Genomic DNA, 22,431 nt, shown 5'->3' with positions numbered 1-22,431 from the left:
ATAAATATATTCCTACTCATTTCAAAAATACAAAAAACTGTTTTTGACTTTCTAAATCGTGTAGTTTAATAAACTAATAAATGACGTCAGATTTTGACCAGGTTGACTTACCTGTGCTGTTCGCGGTCAGTCCTGAGGAGGGCGCTGTGCATCGCTTTACTTAGCTTCTGGAGGAAAAGCGCCACAGTCGGTTGTCTGGAAGGTAAACCCAATTTCAAAGTTTCGCGTTCTTTTCGTAGTTCTTCCAACTTTTTCCCAAATCTTTCAGCTGAAAATGAAAACAAAAAAACGTACCCATAATCTTAAGATTCAACTGACAGGAGGAAAATGAGGACTCACGTGCCAAACTTTTATTTTTCATCCATTCTATTTTCGTTATTTAATTAGTTTTTTTTATGAGTTTACTATCTACGTTCTACACGTTATCGTTTTACAACCGTTATTTATTTGTAACTTTATGTATTTACGTCACTAAGCGAAAAAATATATATCCAGAAAAGGCTAGAACGCTAGTTTAGTCACGTGTGTATTCTGACAGATTTAATTGGCTGAGAGACCCGAAACTCAAATTATTGTTTACCGATACTTCCTGGGCCTGAACAATGAAATTGATAACCAAATTTTTGCATTCTCATAAATGTATCTATTTATTATATCAAAACTTAAGTTTAAATTCCCCAAGTCGTTGAGAGCTCTTAATTTTTTAATAACTTGAACTCGCCCGAAAATATCCAGGAAATGCTCGAACGGTACGTCATACGCGCGCGTATTTCGATGCATTCTATTGGCTAAAAACCCGGAAAGGAATGTATTTTTTTTTTTCGTTATTTCTCTTTAACATTAAAAATACGTTATTATTTTAAACATTAAAAAAAATAATGATTCTGCTCTGTTTATCCCCAAAAATGGTTAGAGACAAATAAAAAAAATGTTTTAATCAAAAACAAAATTTACATGGAACAGTCAAACAACGATAACCAACGGATAACCAAGTGGACAATTTATAAAGGAATAAAAAGTACTGCAGAAATACAGAGAATAAATCATATGAAGTCAAAAAGAAAAACAACAATTATGACATGTTTAACTCAATAGTAAGGGGAGATTCTTAAGTATTTTATCCATCGTTTGCACGTTGTGAATGTTCGTCATATTTAAGGATTTACAAAATACATAGAAGTTGTTTTTTCAAACAAGTTTTTATTGAAATGTTTGTTTGCTTATATTCCCTAATACGACAAAATGAAACACCTTACTTATGCATTTTAACATTTGTATTATCTGCATTACTTATCGATTATTATGTACAATTTATTATGTATAATCTTTCTTATATCTTAAAGGGACATTGTGTTGTATTTGACCACTTGATGTCGCTGTATTGTGTTGTGAAACAAAAAAACGAGTGCTAAAAGGCATAATGAAGAATGCAAATTACGGAGACTCAAAGTGATCAAAATAAACAGTGTTTTTGTCTTACCATTTGCCCAATCTTTCTTGAATGAAAGAAAAGGAAAAATTAAGAAAAAAGTAGAAAATTAATGAAAAAGGTAAAACAGAAAATAGAAAAGGAAAAACGAAAGGAGAAGAAAAGGAGATTGAAAAAGAAAAGAAAAAAGAAGAACAAAGAATAGAATGTGGGTGGAGAAAAGAGAAGAAAGAGAGAAAAACATGGCTAGAAGCAAAAATAAAGAAGAAAAGAAAAGTGAAAAATATAAAATAACAAAGGAAAAAAGGAAACTAAAAAAAATGAGCAAATAATAAGAAAAAAGCAAGGGGAAAGAAAAGAAAAAGATGTAAACTGGGAAAGAGTCTGAAAAAGTAAAGTAAAAACCAAAAAGAAAAATGAAAGAAAACAAAAGAAAAAAGATGAGGAAAAAGCAAAAAAAAAAAAAAGACAGAGTTGTCATGTTATTCTCGACCTTCGAGTATTTAAAAAAAGTACATATTTTATGAGAGTTCAATTCTTTTCGCTTATCATACAAATCAATATTATTTCCTTTTAAACAAAATGAAGTTCTTTACCACAGGGAGGGTGGCACTAAATGATATACACACTGTCCCTTTAAACTCACCCCAAAATAACCTTAAATGAGGGACCTAAATAGGTTAAAAATATCAAATATTTTGTTTGATTCTCATGAAAAAGAGCTTTAACTTGGTCGAACAAGTTCTTCAAAATAAAATAGAAAAAAACATCTCAAAATGAGCGAATGAGTTGTCTGTCCCGTGTGCCCTGCGATTGGCTGGCAACCAGTTCAGGGTGTCCCCTGCCCACTGCCCGAAGATGGCTGGGATGGGCTCCAGCCCCCCCGCGACCCTAATGAGGATAAGCGGTACGGCTAATGAGATGAGATGAGATCTCAAAATGTTTCAATGTTCAGTCCGGATATTGTTTATAGATAGATAGATAGATAGATAGATACTTTATTCATCCCCATAGGGAAATAGTCACTTCCAGCAGTATCCTCGTGTTGAAAAATAAAATAATAAAATAAAAATATAGAATACAAAAATACCCAATATAAAGTTTTGCTATAGAGTATTTAAATAGTGCTACGGAAAATACACACTTTAATAAAAATAGAGTAATATGCAAATGTAGGGGTATGGTTTAATGTGGGATTTTACTCCCCCGGGTGGAGTTAAAGAGCCTCATGGCATGTTGTGATTATTTCAGTACGCACAATAACAGCAAAAACAACACATTGTGAACCGTTATATATAATTTAAAAAAATCATTGTGTTCTTTTAATGGTGATTGATTTTGCATTAGTTTGTGTTTCCCTCTTTAAAAAAACACTACGCTTTCATATATTTTCGCGTTTTCGTTGAAAATTCACCTGCGTCGTAGTCGTCATCCAGGATGGCTTTTTGCTGCAGATTTTGAAGCTTTGACATCATGGACTCGATCTTCAAACATGAAAAAAGAGAGGAAAAAAGGCGATCACCATTCAGGAAGATAAATACTGTACAAGGGGAATGACCGCGAGTTCGATCGCAATTTTAGGACGATGATGTAACCGTAAACTCCCTCTGATTACTGACATTTTTGTTTTTGTCATTTAGTGACTCATGTCGATGTCTCTGTTTGTATTTCATGAAAAATAAACAGTCAAAATAAAGAAAATCTAACTGTGAAGCTGGCCGCTTACTGCTCATATATGTGGAAGCTTTGAATTTCATTGACACTCTGTGTAATGATAAAAAAGACATTCTATTCTCATCTCATTAGCTGCACCGCTTATCCTCAGTAGGGTCGCGAGGTTGCTGGAGCCCATCCCAGCAATCATCGGGCAGTGGGCAGGGGACACCCTGAACTGGTTGCCAGCCAATCGCAGGGCACACAGGGACAGACAACTCATTCGCTCATTCACACCTAGGGACAATTTGGACATGCATGTCTTTGGAATGTGGGAGGAAACCGGAGTGCCCGGAGGAAACCCACGCAAGCACGGGGAGAACATACAAACTCCACACAGAAAGTCTGGAGCTGGATTTGAACCCACGACAGGTTCCCATGACATGAACTGTGCCGCACAAGCACTAACCACTGCGCCGCCGTGCTGCCTCTATTCTATTCTATTCTATTCTATTCTATTCAACACAAGACGTCTCAAAGGACTAACATCCCTCATTTTCCACGCAGGTTGGACAAATACATTAAATATATAAATATATTAATATACAAAAATGAATATAATAATTACAACTTGAAAATGATATCGCAAATAAATATTTTTAAACTTAATCAAAAAATATATTAATATCATAGATACAAAAACAAATATAAATAAAAACAAAAAAATTGTGTTTCTATATCTAAATACTGTCATGTCCAGCATGGTCGCCGTGGCGACCGGCTGGCCCCACCCCCTGGGCACCGGCTGTAGCAGATCATCTAATTTGCGTGTGTGCTTCTTAAGGGCGGGTTGTGGGTATTGCCGGTTGCTGGTTCATTGCGTTTTCTGTTCTGCATTAATCTGTTCTGTTTGACTAGAGGAAACCTGTGTTTGCCCGTTCTGAGTAAAAGCCTGTTTTGTGAGTATTCCTAGTATGAGTTCCTGTTTGCCTGTAAGCCTGTTTTTGTTTTGTTTTGTCCCTGAGTGTTGGACGACTTTTATTTCCTTAATAAAAGTATCTGATCGTTAACGCGAATGAGTTCACCCTTCCTGCCTCCTGCCTCCGATCTGGTCCGGTCTCGTGACAAATAGAGCAAAAAGAAATACTGTAATGCATTTAAAATAAATGTGCAAATCAAATAAAACTCAAGCTTAATAATAAAAAATGATTTAATAGTGAATATAAAAGTAATTATACAAAAAAGAAATAATGCATTTAAAATAAAATAAAAAAATAGCATTGATTTTAAAAATGATAATAAAAAATGTTTGAAAATAGGTAACAAAATATTAAAATATTTATTTTTATTTTTAAAATTTACTTTTAGCGTGACATTAGTCAATAATTGGGCTTTTTCCCCTTAAATAAAGAAGTTAAAAAATAAATCAATTGAGATAAAATTAATTTCAAATAAAATGTATAAAAAGAAAATATTGGATTTAAAAAATACGTAAATACAATCCAATCAAAAAATTAATAATATACGAAAAACAATTAATTAAAATAAATATCTAACTTGTTTTAAAATCTATTTTTACATTTACTTTTACAATATAGTGTAGCAAAACATCCTGCACGATAATTTTGCAACAAAAACATTTTTTTTTGGGATTGTTTTTGTTTTAACTACACTTGCACTTGCACAATGCACAGGTAATCTGATGCTAACAGTGATTCTACTGCAACATTGCTGCTGTGTGAAAAATAAAACCATAACTTCAAGTGTTTTTGTTTTTCATGAAGAATATCAAATATCATTATTCCCTAAAAAACGCTCTAGAAAGAGTTTATTCGAGCGTGTCTAAAAAATGCACATACTTGCACACGCATCATGAATGAGGTGACTGAATGATGCCAACAGAGAGTAACAAATTGCGTATAGCTCTTTCAAGATTAAAACGATTCATAGAATGATTACTCCTGGAATAACTCATTAAGGGACAATTACGATCATAGACAAAAACGATCGTAAAAATGTGCGGCACAGTTCATGTCTTGGGAACCTCCTGCGTGGGTTCAAATCCAGCTCCAGACTTCCTGTGCGGAGTTTGTATGTTCTCCCCGTGCTTGCGTGGGTTTCCTCCCACATTCCAAAAACATGCATTTCAGGTGAATTGGCCGGTCCAAATTGTCCCTAGGTGTGAATGAGCAAGAGAGTTGTCTGTCCCCGTGTGCCCTGCGATTGGCTGGCAACCAGTTCAGGGTGTCCCCTGCCCACTGCCCGATGATTGCTGGGATGGGCTCCAGCACCCCCGCGTCCCTACTGAGGATAAGCGGTGTAGCTAATGAGATGAGATGAGATGAGACAAAAACAAATAAAGGACCGAGAAGTAAAGCGCTATGGGACCAATCCACAAAACAACGGAATAGAACTCACCTTCACATGGGTTCGATTATTTTGAAGACAATCTTGCAGAAGGCTGTCGTATTTCCTGACGGACGCTTCCCAGCCTTGCTCAAAGGACGCCGTGGGGCTCTCGTATCCCGACGTCACCGAAGTTACCGAGGAGGCGGAGTCTGAATCCCGACATCGGAGGTCGCCATTTTGAATGCCCTCACTCCAAACGTCTTCACAAACGGACGGCAGATCAAGAACCGATACTCGGTTGATTTGAGAAGGGGAAGCCGGTGAGGTCTGAGGTTCTTGAGGATCTGTGATCGTCCTGAGAGATTCCTGAATGAAGCTAAAGCTAGAATTGAAAGACTCGTCCCTGGACTGTGGAACGTGAGTAGACGTCGGTGGTCCCTTAGGTTGACTTGGTCTCCTAGCGACAGAAGATGGACTCAACCCTCCACTTTTATCCTCCATGATGTCCAAATCTTCTTCTTTGTTTTCCGGATCATCGCCAGCGTTCCCGGAAGGCCGCCATTGGATCTTCTCGCCAGCTGTCCTAGAAGCTCGGCCACCTGTCCACAAACAGATTAGCGATTAATCGGGACGACGAAGCCAAGAAGGAGATCAAGAAGGAAGACACTGAGGACACGCTATCCTAGAAACGTGGGACCTTCAAATTTGAGTAGAGTAAAGTAGAGTAACGATTAATTGGAACGACAAAGCCAAAAAGGAGATTAAGAAGGAAGACACTGAGGACACGCTATGCTAGAAACGTGGGACCTTCACATTTGAGTAGAGTAGAGTAGAGTAGAGTAGAGTAGCGATTAATTGGAACGACAAAGCCAAGAAGGAGATCAAGAATGAAGACACTGAGGACACGCCAGACTAGAAACGTGGGACCTTCACATTTGAGTAGAGTAGAGTAGAGTAGCGATTAATTGGGACGACAAAGCCAAGAAGGATATCAAGAATGAAGACACAGAGGACACGCTATGCTAGAAACGTGGGACCTTCACATTTGAGTAGAGTAGAGTGGAGTGGAGTAGGGTAGGGTAGAGTAGAGTAGAATAATCCATCTGTTCGGACACAGTTTAATGCTTAATCGGAACGACAAAGCCAAGAAGGAGATCAAGAATGAAGACACTGAGGACACGCTAGACTAGAAACGTGGGACCTTCACATTTGAGTAGAGTAGAGTAGAGTAGCGATTAATTGGGACGACAAAGCCAAGAAGGATATCAAGAATGAAGACACAGAGGACACGCTATGCTAGAAACGTGGGACCTTCACATTTGAGTAGAGTAGAGTAGAGTAGCGATTAATTGGAACGACAAAGCCAAGAAGGAGATCAAGAATGAAGACACTGAGGACACGCCAGACTAGAAACGTGGGACCTTCACATTTGAGTAGAGTAGAGTAGAGTAGCGATTAATTGGGACGACAAAGCCAAGAAGGATATCAAGAATGAAGACACAGAGGACACGCTATGCTAGAAACGTGGGACCTTCACATTTGAGTAGAGTGGAGTGGAGTAGGGTAGGGTAGAGTAGAGTAGAATAATCCATCTGTTCGGACACAGTTTAATGCTTAATCGGAACGACAAAGCCAAGAAGGAGATCAAGAATGAAGACACTGAGGACACGCTAGACTAGAAACGTGGGACCTTCACATTTGAGTAGAGTAGAGTAGAGTAGCGATTAATTGGGACGACAAAGCCAAGAAGGATATCAAGAATGAAGACACAGAGGACACGCTATGCTAGAAACGTGGGACCTTCACATTTGAGTAGAGTGGAGTGGAGTAGGGTAGGGTAGAGTAGAGTAGAATAATCCATCTGTTCGGACACAGTTTAATGCTTAATCGGAACGACAAAGCCAAGAAGGAGATCAAGAATGAAGACACTGAGGACACCCTAGACTAGAAACGTGGGACCTTCACATGGAGTAGAGTAGAGAAGGGTAGAGTAGAATAGAATAGTAGAGTAGAGTAGAGTAGAATAATCCATCTGTCCGCAAACAGTTTAACGATTAATCTGAACGACAAAGCCAAGAAGGTTTTCAAGAATGAAGACACTGAGGACACGCTGGGCTAGAAATGTGGGACCTTCACGATAGAGTAGAACAGTCTTCCGTTTCATTCATAACTTAGTAACCTTAGCCTACAACAAGATTAGAAGTGGCCTTCTAGGATAAACACACACAAAAAAAGAAAAAGTTCAGTAAACTAACATTAGCTAACCCTAACCTAAGTCTGAGAGTCTGATAACCATAGAAACAAAGCTTGCAATCGTTAAGAAATATGAAGAAGGCAGAGGAATGGCTACCCTCGGACATCTTTGAAGGAAATTTAAAAATCAGCTTCATTTTTATTAATGGTTGCCATCTCATCGCACCCCACCATACCCCCTTTGCAACCACCTGCTACTCCACTGGACCAGCTCAAGTCACATCACACCCATGGGAAAATTAAAGGTTTATTATCTTCATTCATAATGCTATTTTATTGTGTACACACATATTACACATACGTGCTACTTACTAAATACCATTTTTTTGTTCTATCCCCTGCTATACGGCGATTTCACCTTGCGATTCCGACCTGAGAATGGTTTCCTGTTGTATCCTGGGGCTCTATTGTATTCACAAGTAAGTAGTTGTAGACTGGCCTGGATTTCAAATTAGTGCAATGACATTATCTTATATTAATAAGAATAAACAATTACAATTAGAACATTTTTTTTTCTTTGCATAGGCAAGATCTTTTTTCACAGTCTCATGTGCTCCTTTAAGGAGGTGAAGGCCCTGGGGAACAAACTGTCTCTGAGCCAGTTCGTTCTTATAATTAAGGGCCCAGACTGGGCAGAGAGCGTCCCATGATTTTCTGACAGCACATTGTGATATTGCTCTAATTGAATGCTATGGTCAACAACGGAGGCCTCTGACTCCAGCAAGGCTTCGTATTTGTAAAGAAAACCAGGTCCAGATGTGAAAGAGTTCCCAGGGTTTTGTTCCAGCTGTTGGGAAATTCCAAAAACATTCAGTCACCTCCAGCTAAGCCAAGTTGGGCCTTTGTGTTTATTTGCAAGACAGAAGCCAGGATCTCACGCTCACAACGCAGTCCAATTTTTGGAGAGGGTGTGAAAGGGTACTCCAAAAATACCCACCTCCAAAAAATTATTAGGGGGGGGAAAAAACCTGAAATTCAAAAAGAAATGGAATTTCAAAATAATAAATATAAATAAAAGAATAAATCAGAAAGGAACACAAATACATAAAAAAGAACGTTCAAGAAATCACTTGAAAAAAAATCTAAAATATAGATAGATACTTTATTCATCCCCGTAGGGAAATTCTCACTTCCAGCAGTATCTTTGTGTTGAAAAATAATATAATAAAATAAAGATATAGAATACAAAATTACCCAATATAACGTTTTGCTATAGAGCACAGGTGTCAAACTGCCGGCCCGCGGGCCAAATCAGGCCCGCTAAGGGATTGTATCCGGCCCGCGAGATAACACTGAGGGAAGCGCAAGAGAAAAACGAGCTGCAGGTTGAAATATGTCCACTTGATGTTGCCAAAGCCAGGCGCCTCTCACAAACGCTGTACTTGTATTTCTTTCTTTCTCTCTCTCTCTTCCACTCTCTCTCTCGTCCTCCCTTTTTCTCTCACCTTCTATCTTTTGCTCTTTCACTCGCTCTTTCTCTCTTTTTCTTTCTTTGTTCCTCTTCTTCCCCTTTTCTCTCTGTGTCTTTTTACTTTCTTTGGCTCTCTTTTTTTCCTTTTCTCTCTCTCTCTTGCATCCCCCCTCTTTCTCCCCTTTTCTTTCTCTCTTTCTATTTCTGTTTGGATTTCTTTTTCTCTCTCTTTCTTTCCCCCTCTTTCACAATTTATTTTTTCTCTTTTGTTTCTCATATCGCTCTCTCTTTTTTACCTCTCTCTCTCTTTCTTTCTCCCTTTCTCTATTTTATTTGTCCCACCCTCTCTCTTTTTCCTCTCCCTCTCTTTCTCTTATTTCGTTCTCTCTTTTTTCTTTCTCCTCAATCTACTAATCTTTCTTTCTTTGTTTTCTTTCTTTCTTTCCTTCTTTATCCGATCTTTCCTTTTCTTTCTTTCTTTCTCTCTTTCTCTTTCTTTCTCCATTTCCTTCTCTCTTTCTTTCTTTCTTTGTTTCTTTCTGTCCATCTCTCCATTTCATTCTTCCTTCCTCATTAGTCCGGCCCCTGAGAGAATGCTTGTTCTATCTTGTGGCCCCCGAGTTAAAATGAGTTTGACACCCCTGCTATAGAGTATTTATAGCAAAAATACACACTATAATAAAAATAGGGTAATATGCAATGTGGGGGTGGAGTTTAATGTGGGATTTTACTCCCCCAGGTGGAGTTAAAGAGCCTCATGGCATGAGGAAGAAATGATCTCCTCAGTCTGTCCGTAGAACAAGACTGTGACAGTCTTATATATTATACATACAAAAGGATACATTTTAAAATAATTAAATAGAATAGATCCTTAAAATAATAACATAAACATAATCTCAAAATGAATATAAAGATAAATATGTAAAAAGGAAATAATGTATTTGAAAAAAAAAAATACAATCGAATTTAAAAAAATAATCGGATTAAAATGTAATAAAAGATAAGTGCCAAATATATTTAAAAAAAAAAGGTTTTTCAAAAAAATAGAACTTCAAATTCATAATGTAAAACATGTTCGAAAATAAATACAAAAATAAATACATGAAAATGAAATAATGGATTTGAAAAAATACAAATATAAAAAACAATGCATTAAAAATAGAACTTCAAGATAGTGATATAAAGAAATATATAAAACTAAAAGCACGTACCTAAAAATAAACGAATACAACTCAATTAAAAAATAAGAATTTGAAAAATAGAAAAACAAACACATAAAAATAAAATAATGCATTTGAAATTATTTAAAATTATTATTTCATTCGAAATAATAATATTTTAAAAGATGTATTAAAATAACAACAAATTAAAATAAATAGAATGGGACTTAAAAATAAATGTGAAAAATAGTTAAAAATGAAGACAAAAACTAAAAATAGAAATAATGCATTTTGAAATAAATACATAAATTAATAAAATGGAATTTCAAAATAATCATGTAAAAACCACCAAAATAAACATGTAAAATAGAAATGGACTGAAAAATAAAGGAATAAATAAAATAGAACTTAAACATAATAATGTAAAGAAATAGTTTAAGATAACAAACATATAAAAAAATAAATATACATAGTACAACAAACGGAGTTATATAGTTGCCATTGTTCTAAATAATGAAATCCATGTTTGCGTTTCAAAATTATATTTTCAAAAGTTAAAAAACACATTATAAATAAATATATAAATTTTAAAAAATCATTTTAATACAAACAGTACCAAGCTAAATATATAAATAGAAATCATGGACTAAAAAATAAATGAATAAATAAAATAAAACTTAAACATAACAATATAAAGAAATTGTTCTTTTAAAATATTTATTTAAAAGGGAAATAAAAAATAAACATGAATAAAATTCAATAATCAAGTCTCATCTCATCTCATCAGCTGCACCGCTTATCCTCAGTAGGGTCGCGGGGGTGCTGGAGCCCATCCCAGCAATCATCGGGCAGTGGGCAGGGGACACCCTGAACTGGTTGCCAGCCAATCGCAGGGCACACGGGGACAGACAACTCACTCGCTCTTTCACACCTAGGGACAATTTGGACCGGCCAATTCACCTGAAATGCATGTTTTTAGAATGTGGGAGGAAACCGGAATAGCCGGAGGAAACCCACGCAAGCACGGGGAGAACATACAAACTCCATACAGGAAGTCTGGAGCTGGATTTGAACCCACGCAGGAGGTTCCCATGACTTGAACTGTGCCGCACATGCGCTAAACACTGCGCCGCCGTGCTGCCCCAATAATCAAGTCGTATTTCAAAATAATAAAATCCAATATTGTGTTTGGACCGAAGTGTCACGACCAGAACGGAATCAGGACCCAAATGCATAGCGTTAACCACGGCGCGGGAAGCAAGTCGCTCTCGCCATCGGATCTTGCTCCGAATAAGGAAGTGGATCTTCCGTAGCGGGAGATGGCGGTATCAGAGACGGAAAAACAGGTCGATAGCTGGGACAGGAGAGCAAAAACGTGGTCGGGATCAAAACCAGGTCGTAGCCAGAGAAGAACGGAGACATCAGGAACGGACAGTTGGAAAAACGGGTGCAAAAAAACGGGACAGGCGGGAGTCAGGATCAAAATGCTTGCCTCGTAACAACAGAGGTTCGCTGACGGGCCGACAACCGGAGAGTGACAGGACTGGGCTTAAAAAAGGACAGGGAACCAATCAGGTAGCCGGCAAATGAGTGGCACAGGTGATCCAAATCAGTCATCACGACACAAAGGGCCTTAAATAAAAACCAGAACGAAAGCTAATTAAATGACATTTAAGATTTTTTTCATATTTTAGACTCAAAACCAACTCAACACGTAAACATAGTTCAGATCCAGAAGAAGAACTCCATGAAGAATCGAGCCTTGTCCTCTTGCTGCACTCAATTCTACAAATGCATGGAGTTCTATTCAACCACAGAAAGCAGATTCTGCGGCACCGTCAACGGGCTCTTTGTGCACAGCTGCGCCGCTCTCTTTTATTTTGAAAATCTCCCAGCGGCCCACTCTCATGCATTCTAAAAGACGCTCACGCGGACTTTTGTTCTGCAAATAGAAAGAAAGCATTCTGTCCTCTTGAAATAAAAGAAGTGTTCAGTGAAAACATGGAGTCAAGTAAATCAGAATATTAATAATGGAATTAATTCCAAATATTGTCGGATTATTTTTCCTCATTTAAAATATTATTTTTTTGTTTTAAAAGAAACGATTAGCAGTAAGAAATATAAAGAATATTTTAATATATATATTACATTTTTTAAATTCTGTAATCAAAAACTATTAATTACAGTTTAAAAACTTTAAATACATATAAGAAAATAGAGCTTATTGTTCGTATTTCTTATAATACAATTTTTAAAATATTTGTTCTTATTTTTGGGTCATTTTGACATTTTAAATTTAAATTTTAAAAATTTATAAAATATAGTATAATTATAGGAAAACTGGGGGCGGCAGTAGCTCAGGAGGTAGAGCGCTCGTCTTGGGATCAAGGGATCCCAGTTCGAATCCCGGCTCGTCCGTGTTACATGTCGAAGTGTCCCTGGGTAAGACACTGAACCCCCTAATACCCCCAATAAGCAGGTTAGCGCCTTACATGGCTGCAAGGCCGCTATTGGGAAATGTGGAGCACATTGTAAAGCGCTTTGGGAAGTTATTGACTTGAAAAGCGCTATATAAATGCAGATCATTTCATTTCATTTAACCCACGAGGTTCATTGACGTACTGACAAAGGAAAAATGAGAGCACTGAGCTTAAATAGACGGAAAGCCAATCTGTCAACGAGCCGCAGCTGGCGCCACCTGGGCGTGTCCAATTGGGCACCAAGGCAACCGTGACATAAATATGTCATAAAGCACTTAAAATATAAGAAGAAATACGATACAATTGTATAATGATACATATAAAAAAAAATTATGATACCTACAATGTATTGCTTATAGACTGGCCTAATTTATAAATGCAGCAGAAAAAAAGGGCGGGGCCAATCGGGCACCATGGTAACTGTGACACTGTAAGCAGGTTCGTTGAAAAACATCGCAACAACTTCAAGCATTTACAAGCACTTCATACAAAATCCAAGCACTTTTAAATCTTTGAGAAAACAACAATAACATGTTTTTAAGGATTTCAAGCACCCGTCTAAACCCTGTAACGAAATGTTTTGGGGCTGTTTTTTCCTTTACTTGTTTTTTTTTTTGCACTCAATTTTTCAGCATTTCTAGCCCTAAAATTTGTATTTTTGCACTCGTACTGAAGGGAAATTCTAAAATAATACCGTGTACCCCCCAAAATGATGTCACCGGTCACGCATGTTCATGTGACTCTAGACAGGAAGTAGCACTTAGTGGAAAGTTACAGCAAAATAAAGAAAACGCTTTGTTCTCTCGCCGGACCGAAACGAAGCTCGAGTTACTGCGTTTTTGTAAACGGGAGGAAAAAAAGGAAAAGAATTTGAAAGCTGCTCAAAAAGGGAAGAAGCTTTTACAAAGAGAGGAAATGCCTCTTGTGTGTCTTGCCGCTAAAAATGGCCTCCGAAAAGGAAAAGTGACTTTCACGCTCGCAAACTAACAGGGGCCTCTTATTTACCGACGGAGATAAAAGAGGCCCCTGGTTCAACCCAAAAGGGCCAAAGAATGTCGCGGAGCTCGTAAAAACCCAAAAGGGACACGCTGAGAAACTGCTGACAGTATTTAAAGTCTAATGCGGTTTCAAAATATCGCTCCAATCGAGAAAACTGACATTTCTCTTTGCATAAAATATGAAGGAAAACCTGGTCATTGGGTGATGGGGTCATGTGACCACTAATGGGAGGGGTTTTGGAGTTAAAAGGCTAATTTTGGGTTAAATTTAACGTACTAACCCAACCCTAACCCTCGTATCTGAACCCGAACCTAAAATAGCCCTAAACCTCACCCCTTAAACCAGGGGTGTCCAACTCATTTTAACTCGGGGGCCACACGATAGAACAAACATTCTGTCGGGGGCCGGACTAATAGATTCAAGAGAAAGAAAAAGAGAGATAAAGAAATAAGAGAAAGAGGGAGGGAAAAGAAGAGAGGGTGGGACAAAGAAAGAAAAAAAGAGAGAGAGGGAGAGAGCGTGAGAAACAAAAGATAAAAAGTCGTGAGAGAGGGGGAAAAGAAAGAAAGAGAAAGAAAGAAATCCAAAGAGAAATACACAGACAGAAGGAGAGAAAAGAAAGCGCGAAGGGTAGGAAGAGAGAAAGAGAAAAAAGGAAAAAATGAAGTTAGAGCAAAAGAGGTTGAAAGACACCGAGAGAGAAAGAGACAAAGAGCAACAAAGGAAGAGAAAAAGAGAGACACAGAGAGTGAAAGAGACAGAGTGGGAGAAAAGGGGTAGAAGAGAGAGAGAGAGAGAGAGAGAAATCCAAGTACAGTGTCTTTGTTCGAGGCACCTGGCTTTGGCAACAAGTTCTATCAAGTTGACATATTCCAACCTGTTGCTTGTCTTTCTCTTGCACTTCTCTGAGCGTTGTCTTGGGGGCCGGATTCAATCCCTTAGCGGGCCTGTTCTGGCCCGCTGGCCGCCTGTTCGACACATGTGCCTTAAACCAAGCTTAACCCTTAACTCTTTAACCCAACCCTCCCCTTAACCTTATAACCCTATTCTCTATCCCTAACCTTACCCCTAAACCAACCCCTTAAGCTAACACCTAATCCTACTCTCCAAACCTTAACCTTCTAGCCCTAGCCTTAGTCCTAAACCATACTGCCTATCCCTAACACAATCCTAAACCCAACTCCCTAAACCTAACCCCTAATCTTTAGACTCTAACCCTTAGCAATAACTTTCTAGCCCTTACCGTAAATCTTTCCATTTTAGCATAACGCAACCGTAACCCTACCCCGAAACCCAACCTGACCCCCTAATCCCTAACACAATCCCATAAACCCAATCGTAACATCTAAAATCAACCTTACCCGTGTAGTCCTACTCCTCTCACTGTAACCCCACCCTAATCCTTAACCCTAATCCCAACCCTTAAATTTGAAAGTAACTCTAACCCTATATCACAGTTGCCATGGCGCCCAATTGGCCCCGCCGTTGTGGCGCCAGCTGCGGCTTGTTGACGGATTGGCTTTCTGTCTATTTAAGCTCAGCGCTCTCACGCTTCCTTCGTCAGCCCGTCAACGAACCTCTGCCCCGCAAAACGTGGGTTTTCACTCGGTCCTGTTTCCTGTTGGAATTTCCTGTCCAGTATTGTTCCCCTTTATTTTTGTCCTGTTAAATATCGGTTTCAAGTTTCGTTTTCGTCTATTTTTGTCCTGTTCATTATTTTCTCCGGTTCTCGTTCCCGACTGGTTTGTCCTGTTTAATTTCGATATCCTGTTTCATTATCAATCCCATCTGTCCTGTCCTGTCCTGTCCGGTATCGACCCCATCTGTTAGATATCGACTCGGGCAAATTTGCATCAATCTCGTCGGCCTCTGGCTTCCCATCATTCCACACCAGACTGCTGCCTAACGTGCACGACTCCCCTTTTCCCGTGAAATAAAAGGCTTGTGTGAAAAAACGTCACGCATTTGGGTCCTGATCCTGTTCTGGTTCATGACACCCTAGCCCTTATTCTAAAACTAGCCCTTAGGCCACACCTAACTCTAACCCCTAAACTCGACACTGATCTATAATCTCTAACCCTTATCCCTAACCCTTACCCAGACCATCTAACCTATGAACCAGGGGTCTCCAACGTGATGCCCACGGGCCCCAAGGTGTGTCCTTGACTCTTTTGGCGCCAACTGCCTTGGACTCTGATTGGCTCCCTTTCCCTATTTAAACCCACTCCTGTCACCTGTTGTCAGTCCGTCTGCGAACCTCAGTTAACACTAGGCAAGCCTTTTTTCGACCCTGACTCCCACCTGTTTTTTGCTCTCGTCTGTCCCCGGCTTTGACCCGTTTTTGATCCTGACCACGTCTACTCTCCCGTCCCGGCTTTCGACCTTTTTTGTCCTCGACCACATCTACTGTCCTTTCCTGGCTTACGACTCTCCTCCAACCCCGACCACGTTATCGCTCTCCTGCCCCGGCTACTGACCCATTTTCCGTTCCCGACATTGCCATCGCATCCCGCGCCCAGCGATCACCGGATCGTGGGGGTCACCCTTTCTCTTCCTCTAATAAAACGTACGCAATTGGGTCCTGTTTCTGGTCCTGACAAGGTGGCCCCTAAGGACGGCCAAGATGCCCACGGGTCTGAAAAAAGCTCACCAATACTGGGTCATTGTGATTTACTAGTAAATCTAGTTTTTAATGTTTGGAGTCTCATCTCTCATCTCATTAGCTGCACCGCTTATCCTCAGTAGGGTCACGGGGGTGCTGGAGCCCATCCCAGCAATCATCGAGCAGTGGGCAGGGGACACCCTGAACTGCTTGCCAGCCAATCGCAGGGCACACAGGGACAGACAACTCGCTCGCTCATTCACACCTAGGGACAATTTGGACCGGCCAATCCACCTGAAATGCATGTCTTTGGAATGTGGGAGGAAACCGGAGTGCCCGGAGGAAACCCACGCAAGCACGGGGAGAACATACAAACTCCGCACAGGAAGTCCGGTAGCTGGATTTGAACCCACACAGGAGGTTCCAAAAACCTTAGAACTGTGCCGCACAAGCGCTAACCACTGCGCCGCCGTGCTGCCCTTGATGGAGTCTACTTAAACCTATTTTCGATAAGTAACATGGTAATTACAGTAACGACATAGTAATAACATAATAAATCGTTATTTTAGAAATGCTTATCCATGGGGTAGCCAATAGTGCAGATTAGGGACCCCTGCTTTTAACTCATCTGGACTTCTTGCTCATCAATCCTTTTAAACGGAAAGAAGAAAAAAACGATGTACAGAAACAGAACACACCCAAGAACATCCTCATAACCCGCTAACTATCTAGCAGGGTTGGGTCGGGTTACTTTAACTGGATTACTTTCAATGACTTTTGGATTACTTCAATACCAAATATGCTAATAAAAGACAAAAGAAACTAAATATAAGGCAGCACGGCGGCGCAGTGTTTAGCGCATGTGCAGCACAGTTCATGTCTTGGGAACCTCCTGCGTGGGTTCAAATCCAGCTCCAGACTTCCTGTGTGGAGTTTGTATGTTCTCCCCGTGCTTGCGTGGGTTTCCTCCGGGCACTCCGGTTTCCTCCCACATTCCAAAAACATGCATTTCAGGTGAATTGGCGGGTCCAAATTGTCCCTAGGTGTGAATTAGCGAGCGAGTTGTCTGTCCCTGTGTGCCCTGCGACTGGCTGGCAACCAGTTCAAGGTGTCCCCTGCCCACTGCCCGATGATTGCTGGGATGGGCTCCAGCACCCCCGTGACCCTACTGAGGATAAGCGGTGTAGCTAATGAGATGAGATGAGAAACTAAATATGAATAAAATGACTCACAACACGTGGTAAGGTTTCTCTCCTGGCTTTGATCTCTTTGATCTCCGGCAAAACGAACATAAAATGCGACAGAAACAAAATGAAAATCAATTCAACATCATTTTTGCCGTTCCGTGTATTCCGTTACTCCCGAAGCCTGCACAAAATTTAGTCATTTTATTCATATTTAGTTTCTTTTGTCTATTATTAGCATATTTGGTATTGGAGTCATCCAAAAGTCATTGAAAGTAATCAAGTTAAAGTAACCCAACCTTACTCACCAGTGATTGTTATTTGTGATTTCCTTGGAAATATAAAAGGAAAACCATGGAAACTGTTGATAGAAATAGAATAGAATAAAATAGAATAGAGTAGAATATACCTTTATTGTCATGGTTACAAAATGAGTTGAACATATTGTGACAACGAAATTGGACGTGGCACTCCAGTTTCAAATTTTATTCATATTTAGTTTCTTTTGTCTTTTATTAGCATATTTGGTATTGGAGTAATCCAAAAGTAATGGAAAGTAATCCAGTTAAAGTAACCCTACCCAACCCTGATATCTAGTTAGTTCTGAAATAAAACTCAGAAAGAAGACTAAAATGTCCACACTTACCTTCCATATGTCCTTGCGTGCGCAAAGAGTTGCCGAGACATTTCAAGCCCAACAATCCGGCGAACATGACTCCATCAACAACACAAAAGAAGAAAAAGAAGAAGAGAAATGAGACCAATCTTCCTCTTCTGCTAGCTGCAAACAAGTTTCGTTTCAAGTTTCCATTTTTGTGACACGTCGGTCCGAGAAGATCCTTTGCACAATCGAAAAATGTCTTTGTCGTCGAAAAACGTCCACTAACTTCAGAAACGAAATCGATAAGGTCCCCCGAGAAGCGTCGAAGAAGACAAATCGGACGATTTTATCGATTTATCGCAAAGTGGCGTGGGAGCTCGTCGGCACCGGCGAGGGAATTTGACTCCCAACCTCCTTCGGGACCGCCTACGTTCCCGTTAGTGTTTCGGAGGCGCGTCCGCGCGCACGCGCATTGCAGAGTCACTCAAAACAGGGTTCGAGATAGATAGATGTCTAGATAGATAGACAGATAGATAGACAGAGAAAGGGAGAGATAAATACATAGAAAAAGGGGGAGATAGATAGACAGAGAAAGGGAGAGATAAATACATAGAAAAAGGGGGAGATAGATAGATAGATAGATAGATAGATAGATAGATAGATAGATAGATAAATGGGGGCGATAGATAAATGGATCGAGAAAGGGGAGAGAGAGATAGAAATAGGGGAAGATAGATAGATAGAAAGATAGATAGATAGATAGATAGATAGATAGAGAAAGGGGTAGATAGATAGAGAAAGGGGAAGATAGATAGATGGATAGAGAAAGGGGAAGATAGATAGATAGATAAAGGGGAGCAATAAATAAATAAAGGGGAGAGAGAGAGATAGATAAATAAAGGGGGAGATAAATACATAGAAAATGGGGGAGATAGACAGATAGATATAGATAGATAGATAAAGGGGAGAGATGGATAGAGAAAGGGAAGCGATAGATAAATGGATAGAGAAAGGGGAGAGAGGGATAGACAGATAGATAGAGATAGGGGAAGATAGATAAAGGGGAAGATACATAGAGAAAGGGGAAGATAGATAGATAGATGGCTAGAGAAAGGGGAAGATAGATAGATAGATAAAGGGGAGCGATAGATAGATAGATAAAGGGGAGAGAGAGAGAGATAGAGAAAGGGGAAGATAGATGGATAGAGATAGATAGATATAGATAAAGGGGGAGCGATAGGTAGATAAATAAATAGATAGATAGAGAAAGGGGATAGGGGGAGAGATAGATACAGAGAGGGGGAGATAGATGGATATAGATAGATGGATAGATAAAGGGGGAGATAGATAGAGATGGATGGATAGAGAAAGGGGAGCGATAGATATAGAGAACGGGGAGAGAGAGAGAGATAGAGAAAGGAGATAGATAGATGGAGAGAGAGAGGGGGGGAATAGATGGACACTTTATTCATCCCCCGTAGGGAAATTCCCACTTCCAGCAGTATCCTTGTGTTGAAAAATAAAAATGATAAAATAAAAGATATAGAATACAAAAATACCCAATATAACATTTTTTATAGAGTATTTAATTAGTGCTATGGAAAATACACTGTCATGAAAATAGGGTAATATCCAAATGTGGGGGGTGGGGTTTAATGTATACAACAGAAAAAATGAACTCTCATTTGTACGTAGAAGTATTGTCACGTGTCGCTGCTCATCTCTGAAGAGTGGGATGACGCTACACACTGAAAAACAACGGCGACCCGGTGATGAAGTTGCTGTATCGGAGTGGTAAACTGGTAAACATGGAAAGCAGTACTGTCGGTTTCACGTGGGGGAGTAAACACCTACCCAATAAGACAGTCTGGGGAGGGATGGACACTGTCAAGACGTACCTGCCCAAGACACACCACAGGAAGTGGTACATACACGTACGATACATCTTAGAAATATTTGTAATCCATTTTTTTAGGTAATTAAAAAAATTACCAAACGATTAAAACAACCAAATGTAAAAGATTATAACAATGTCTTCTAATGTTAGAAGTCATTTCAGGCGATATTTTCTTAATGGAGTATCAATAATGTCTTTTTTTTTTTAAGTAAAATAAAGAAAACAGCTTTCAATCAGCAAACCGGTCTGCTTTTCTTCAACTAGTGGAAGAAATAACACAGTCATTGTAAATTACAATAATAACCAACAGTAATAAAAACGATCAGGGACGGACTGACAACCGGAAAGATAGGGTTTTTTTTGCATAAAGTTTCTCTATTCCACACGTTTATTAAAATAAAACAATAGAAATAATAATAATAATTATATATATATATATATATATATATATATATATAATGTAAGACCAGAACGGAAACAGGACCCAATTGCGTGATGTTTCTCACAAGTTTTATTAAAGGAAAGAGGAAGGGCTGCGCCCACGATCCGGGATTCGCTGGACACGGGAAGCAAGTCGCTCTCGTACTCGGATTGTGATCCGAACACGGAAGTGGATCTTCCGCAGCGAGCGATGGCGGTGTCAAGGACAGAAAAACAGGTCGATAGCCAAGACAGGAGAGCAAAAACGTGGTCAGGGTCAGAAACAGGTCGTAAGTCGGGACGGGAGAGCAGACTTGGTCGGGATCAAAAACAGGTCGTAAATTGGGACCGGAGAGCAGACGTGGTCAGGATCAAATCGGGTCTTAGCTGGAGACAGACAGGAGCAAAAACGGGACAGGTGGGAGTCAGGGTCGAAAAAGACTTGTCTAGTATACACTGAGGTTCGCAGACGGACTGACAAAGGGGGACAGACAGGACTGGGTTCAAATACTGACCGAGCAATCAGAAAAAATTATTTAGTCAAAATATTAGGATAAATAGAAAGACACTCTCTCTCTCTCTCTCTCTCTCTCTCTCTCTCTCTCTCTCTCTCACAAAGAATTTTGAAATCATACCATCTTCACTGTTTCACAATTAAATTCAATTTTATTGTGTTTATAGCAACACCTTGACTTAAGTATGGGGAAAAATCTTAAGGTTAGTAGGAAGTGTACAAACCTCTGCTGTGAATGACTAAAGCACATCTACGACCGCAGAATAGCAATAGTCTCTCACGCTGCTCTGGTGTGATTTTGTTCCATTCTTCGTCCAGCCTCCTCCACAGTTTGGTGATTGTAGTGGGTTTCTTGACCATAACTTTGTCACCAAAGATCTTCCACTGGTTTTCTATTGGGTTGAGATCAGGGCTTTGGGCAGGCCATGCCATTTATTCAAGAAAATTCTTTACCTGTTTTGCTGTGTGACATGGAGCATTCTCCTGCAGGAAGACTGCAGGCTGATTGGGCGATAAACACAAATTATCAACCATGTGCTGTTGCAGAAGGTTCTGATACACAATTGCATTCACTCGGCCGTGTACAGTAATCCCTCGCTTTTCGCGGTTAATGGGGACCAAAACCATATATGGCCTGCCCAAAGCCCTGATCTCAACCATATATATATTCAGTGTCTGAAATAACGTCTGCCAGGATGGCCGGGGCGTGCATCTTTTGTTGGGCGTACAACGTCTCCGCCCGGGTGGCCGACAACTTTTCAAGGAAAAAAAAAAGCCATTATTCTGATTTTGATATCTTTGTTCGTTTTGGAAATTTCGGTTCGTTTGGCAATTTGCATACTCGGCAGCCAATCAAAAGCCTGCGTCGAATAACTTCCGTACTCTTATAAGGTCGTGCATTTACATATCATTTTCGCAAGTAGACGCACAGAGAACACAATAAAAATGGAGAAGTGGTTAGGAATCAAGCCAAAACCTCAGCCCCAGAAGAAAGATTTAAAAGAAGCTAACAAAATGTATGACGCTACAAAACATAAACGTGCATTAAAAGCATCGCGGAAAGAGGAGTTCACGTGGCTTGTAGCAGACGACGCAACGCAAACATTGCATGAATGAAGATGAGTCAATACAGGTACATACTGATGGCAGTTGGAAAACAGCAATGTCATATACATGCAATGAATGTTATAAGTAGATTTATAATAAACTTAATTCTAAAGTGTTTGCAACAATGGTTTTTTTTTTGCGATGAGTCGTCTTATTGTGATTGAAGTTGTGAAAAATGGGGCGAGCAACTGTATGGCTGGGCCGGCAACTTTTCAGAGTTGTCCGCCCTGGTGTCCGCTAACGTTTTCTCATGAGTTACAGACACTGGTATATTATGAAAAATATAAGAAAAACAAACAAAATCAAATATAGAAAACAACAACATTACAACAAAATAAATCTAAAGATAGAAATGTACGAATCTAGCCTCTT

General features: G+C 39.5%; 1 protein-coding gene and 1 long non-coding RNA gene across 5 annotated transcripts in view; one reads left to right on the top strand and one right to left on the bottom strand.

Moving 5' to 3' along the window:
• disc1 (DISC1 scaffold protein) overlaps positions 1-18,519 on the bottom strand; it is a 55,786-nt gene extending 37,267 nt beyond the window's left edge. For all 4 annotated transcript variants that reach the window (XR_015852539.1, XM_088351766.1, XM_088351763.1 and 1 more), the window contains exons 1-4: positions 18,167-18,519; positions 5,501-6,030; positions 2,844-2,913; positions 112-268 (exon numbers count right to left, since the gene is read on the bottom strand). Coding sequence is in view for 3 of the 4 variants with exons in the window: in XM_088351766.1 (XP_088207892.1) it covers positions 112-268; positions 2,844-2,913; positions 5,501-6,030; positions 18,167-18,233 (824 nt within the window). In the remaining variant the exon portion in view is untranslated. The remainder of the gene's footprint in view (positions 1-111; positions 269-2,843; positions 2,914-5,500; positions 6,031-18,166) is intronic.
• On the top strand, positions 160-6,459 carry LOC148354463 (uncharacterized). Its single transcript, XR_015852540.1, has 3 exons — positions 160-202; positions 5,540-5,848; positions 5,974-6,459. It is a non-coding gene; the product is annotated as an uncharacterized LOC148354463 (long non-coding RNA).
• Positions 18,520-22,431: the final 3,912 nt, after the last annotated feature.

The sequence above is a fragment of the Urocampus carinirostris genome, chromosome 13 (genome assembly GCF_059441175.1).
Source record: "Urocampus carinirostris isolate Australia breed hairy pipefish chromosome 13, RoL_Ucar_1.0, whole genome shotgun sequence".
Lineage (NCBI taxonomy): Eukaryota > Metazoa > Chordata > Actinopteri > Syngnathiformes > Syngnathidae > Urocampus > Urocampus carinirostris.
The sequence above is the reverse complement of the archived record's forward strand: the minus strand, read 5'-3'. Positions and strand labels throughout refer to the sequence as shown.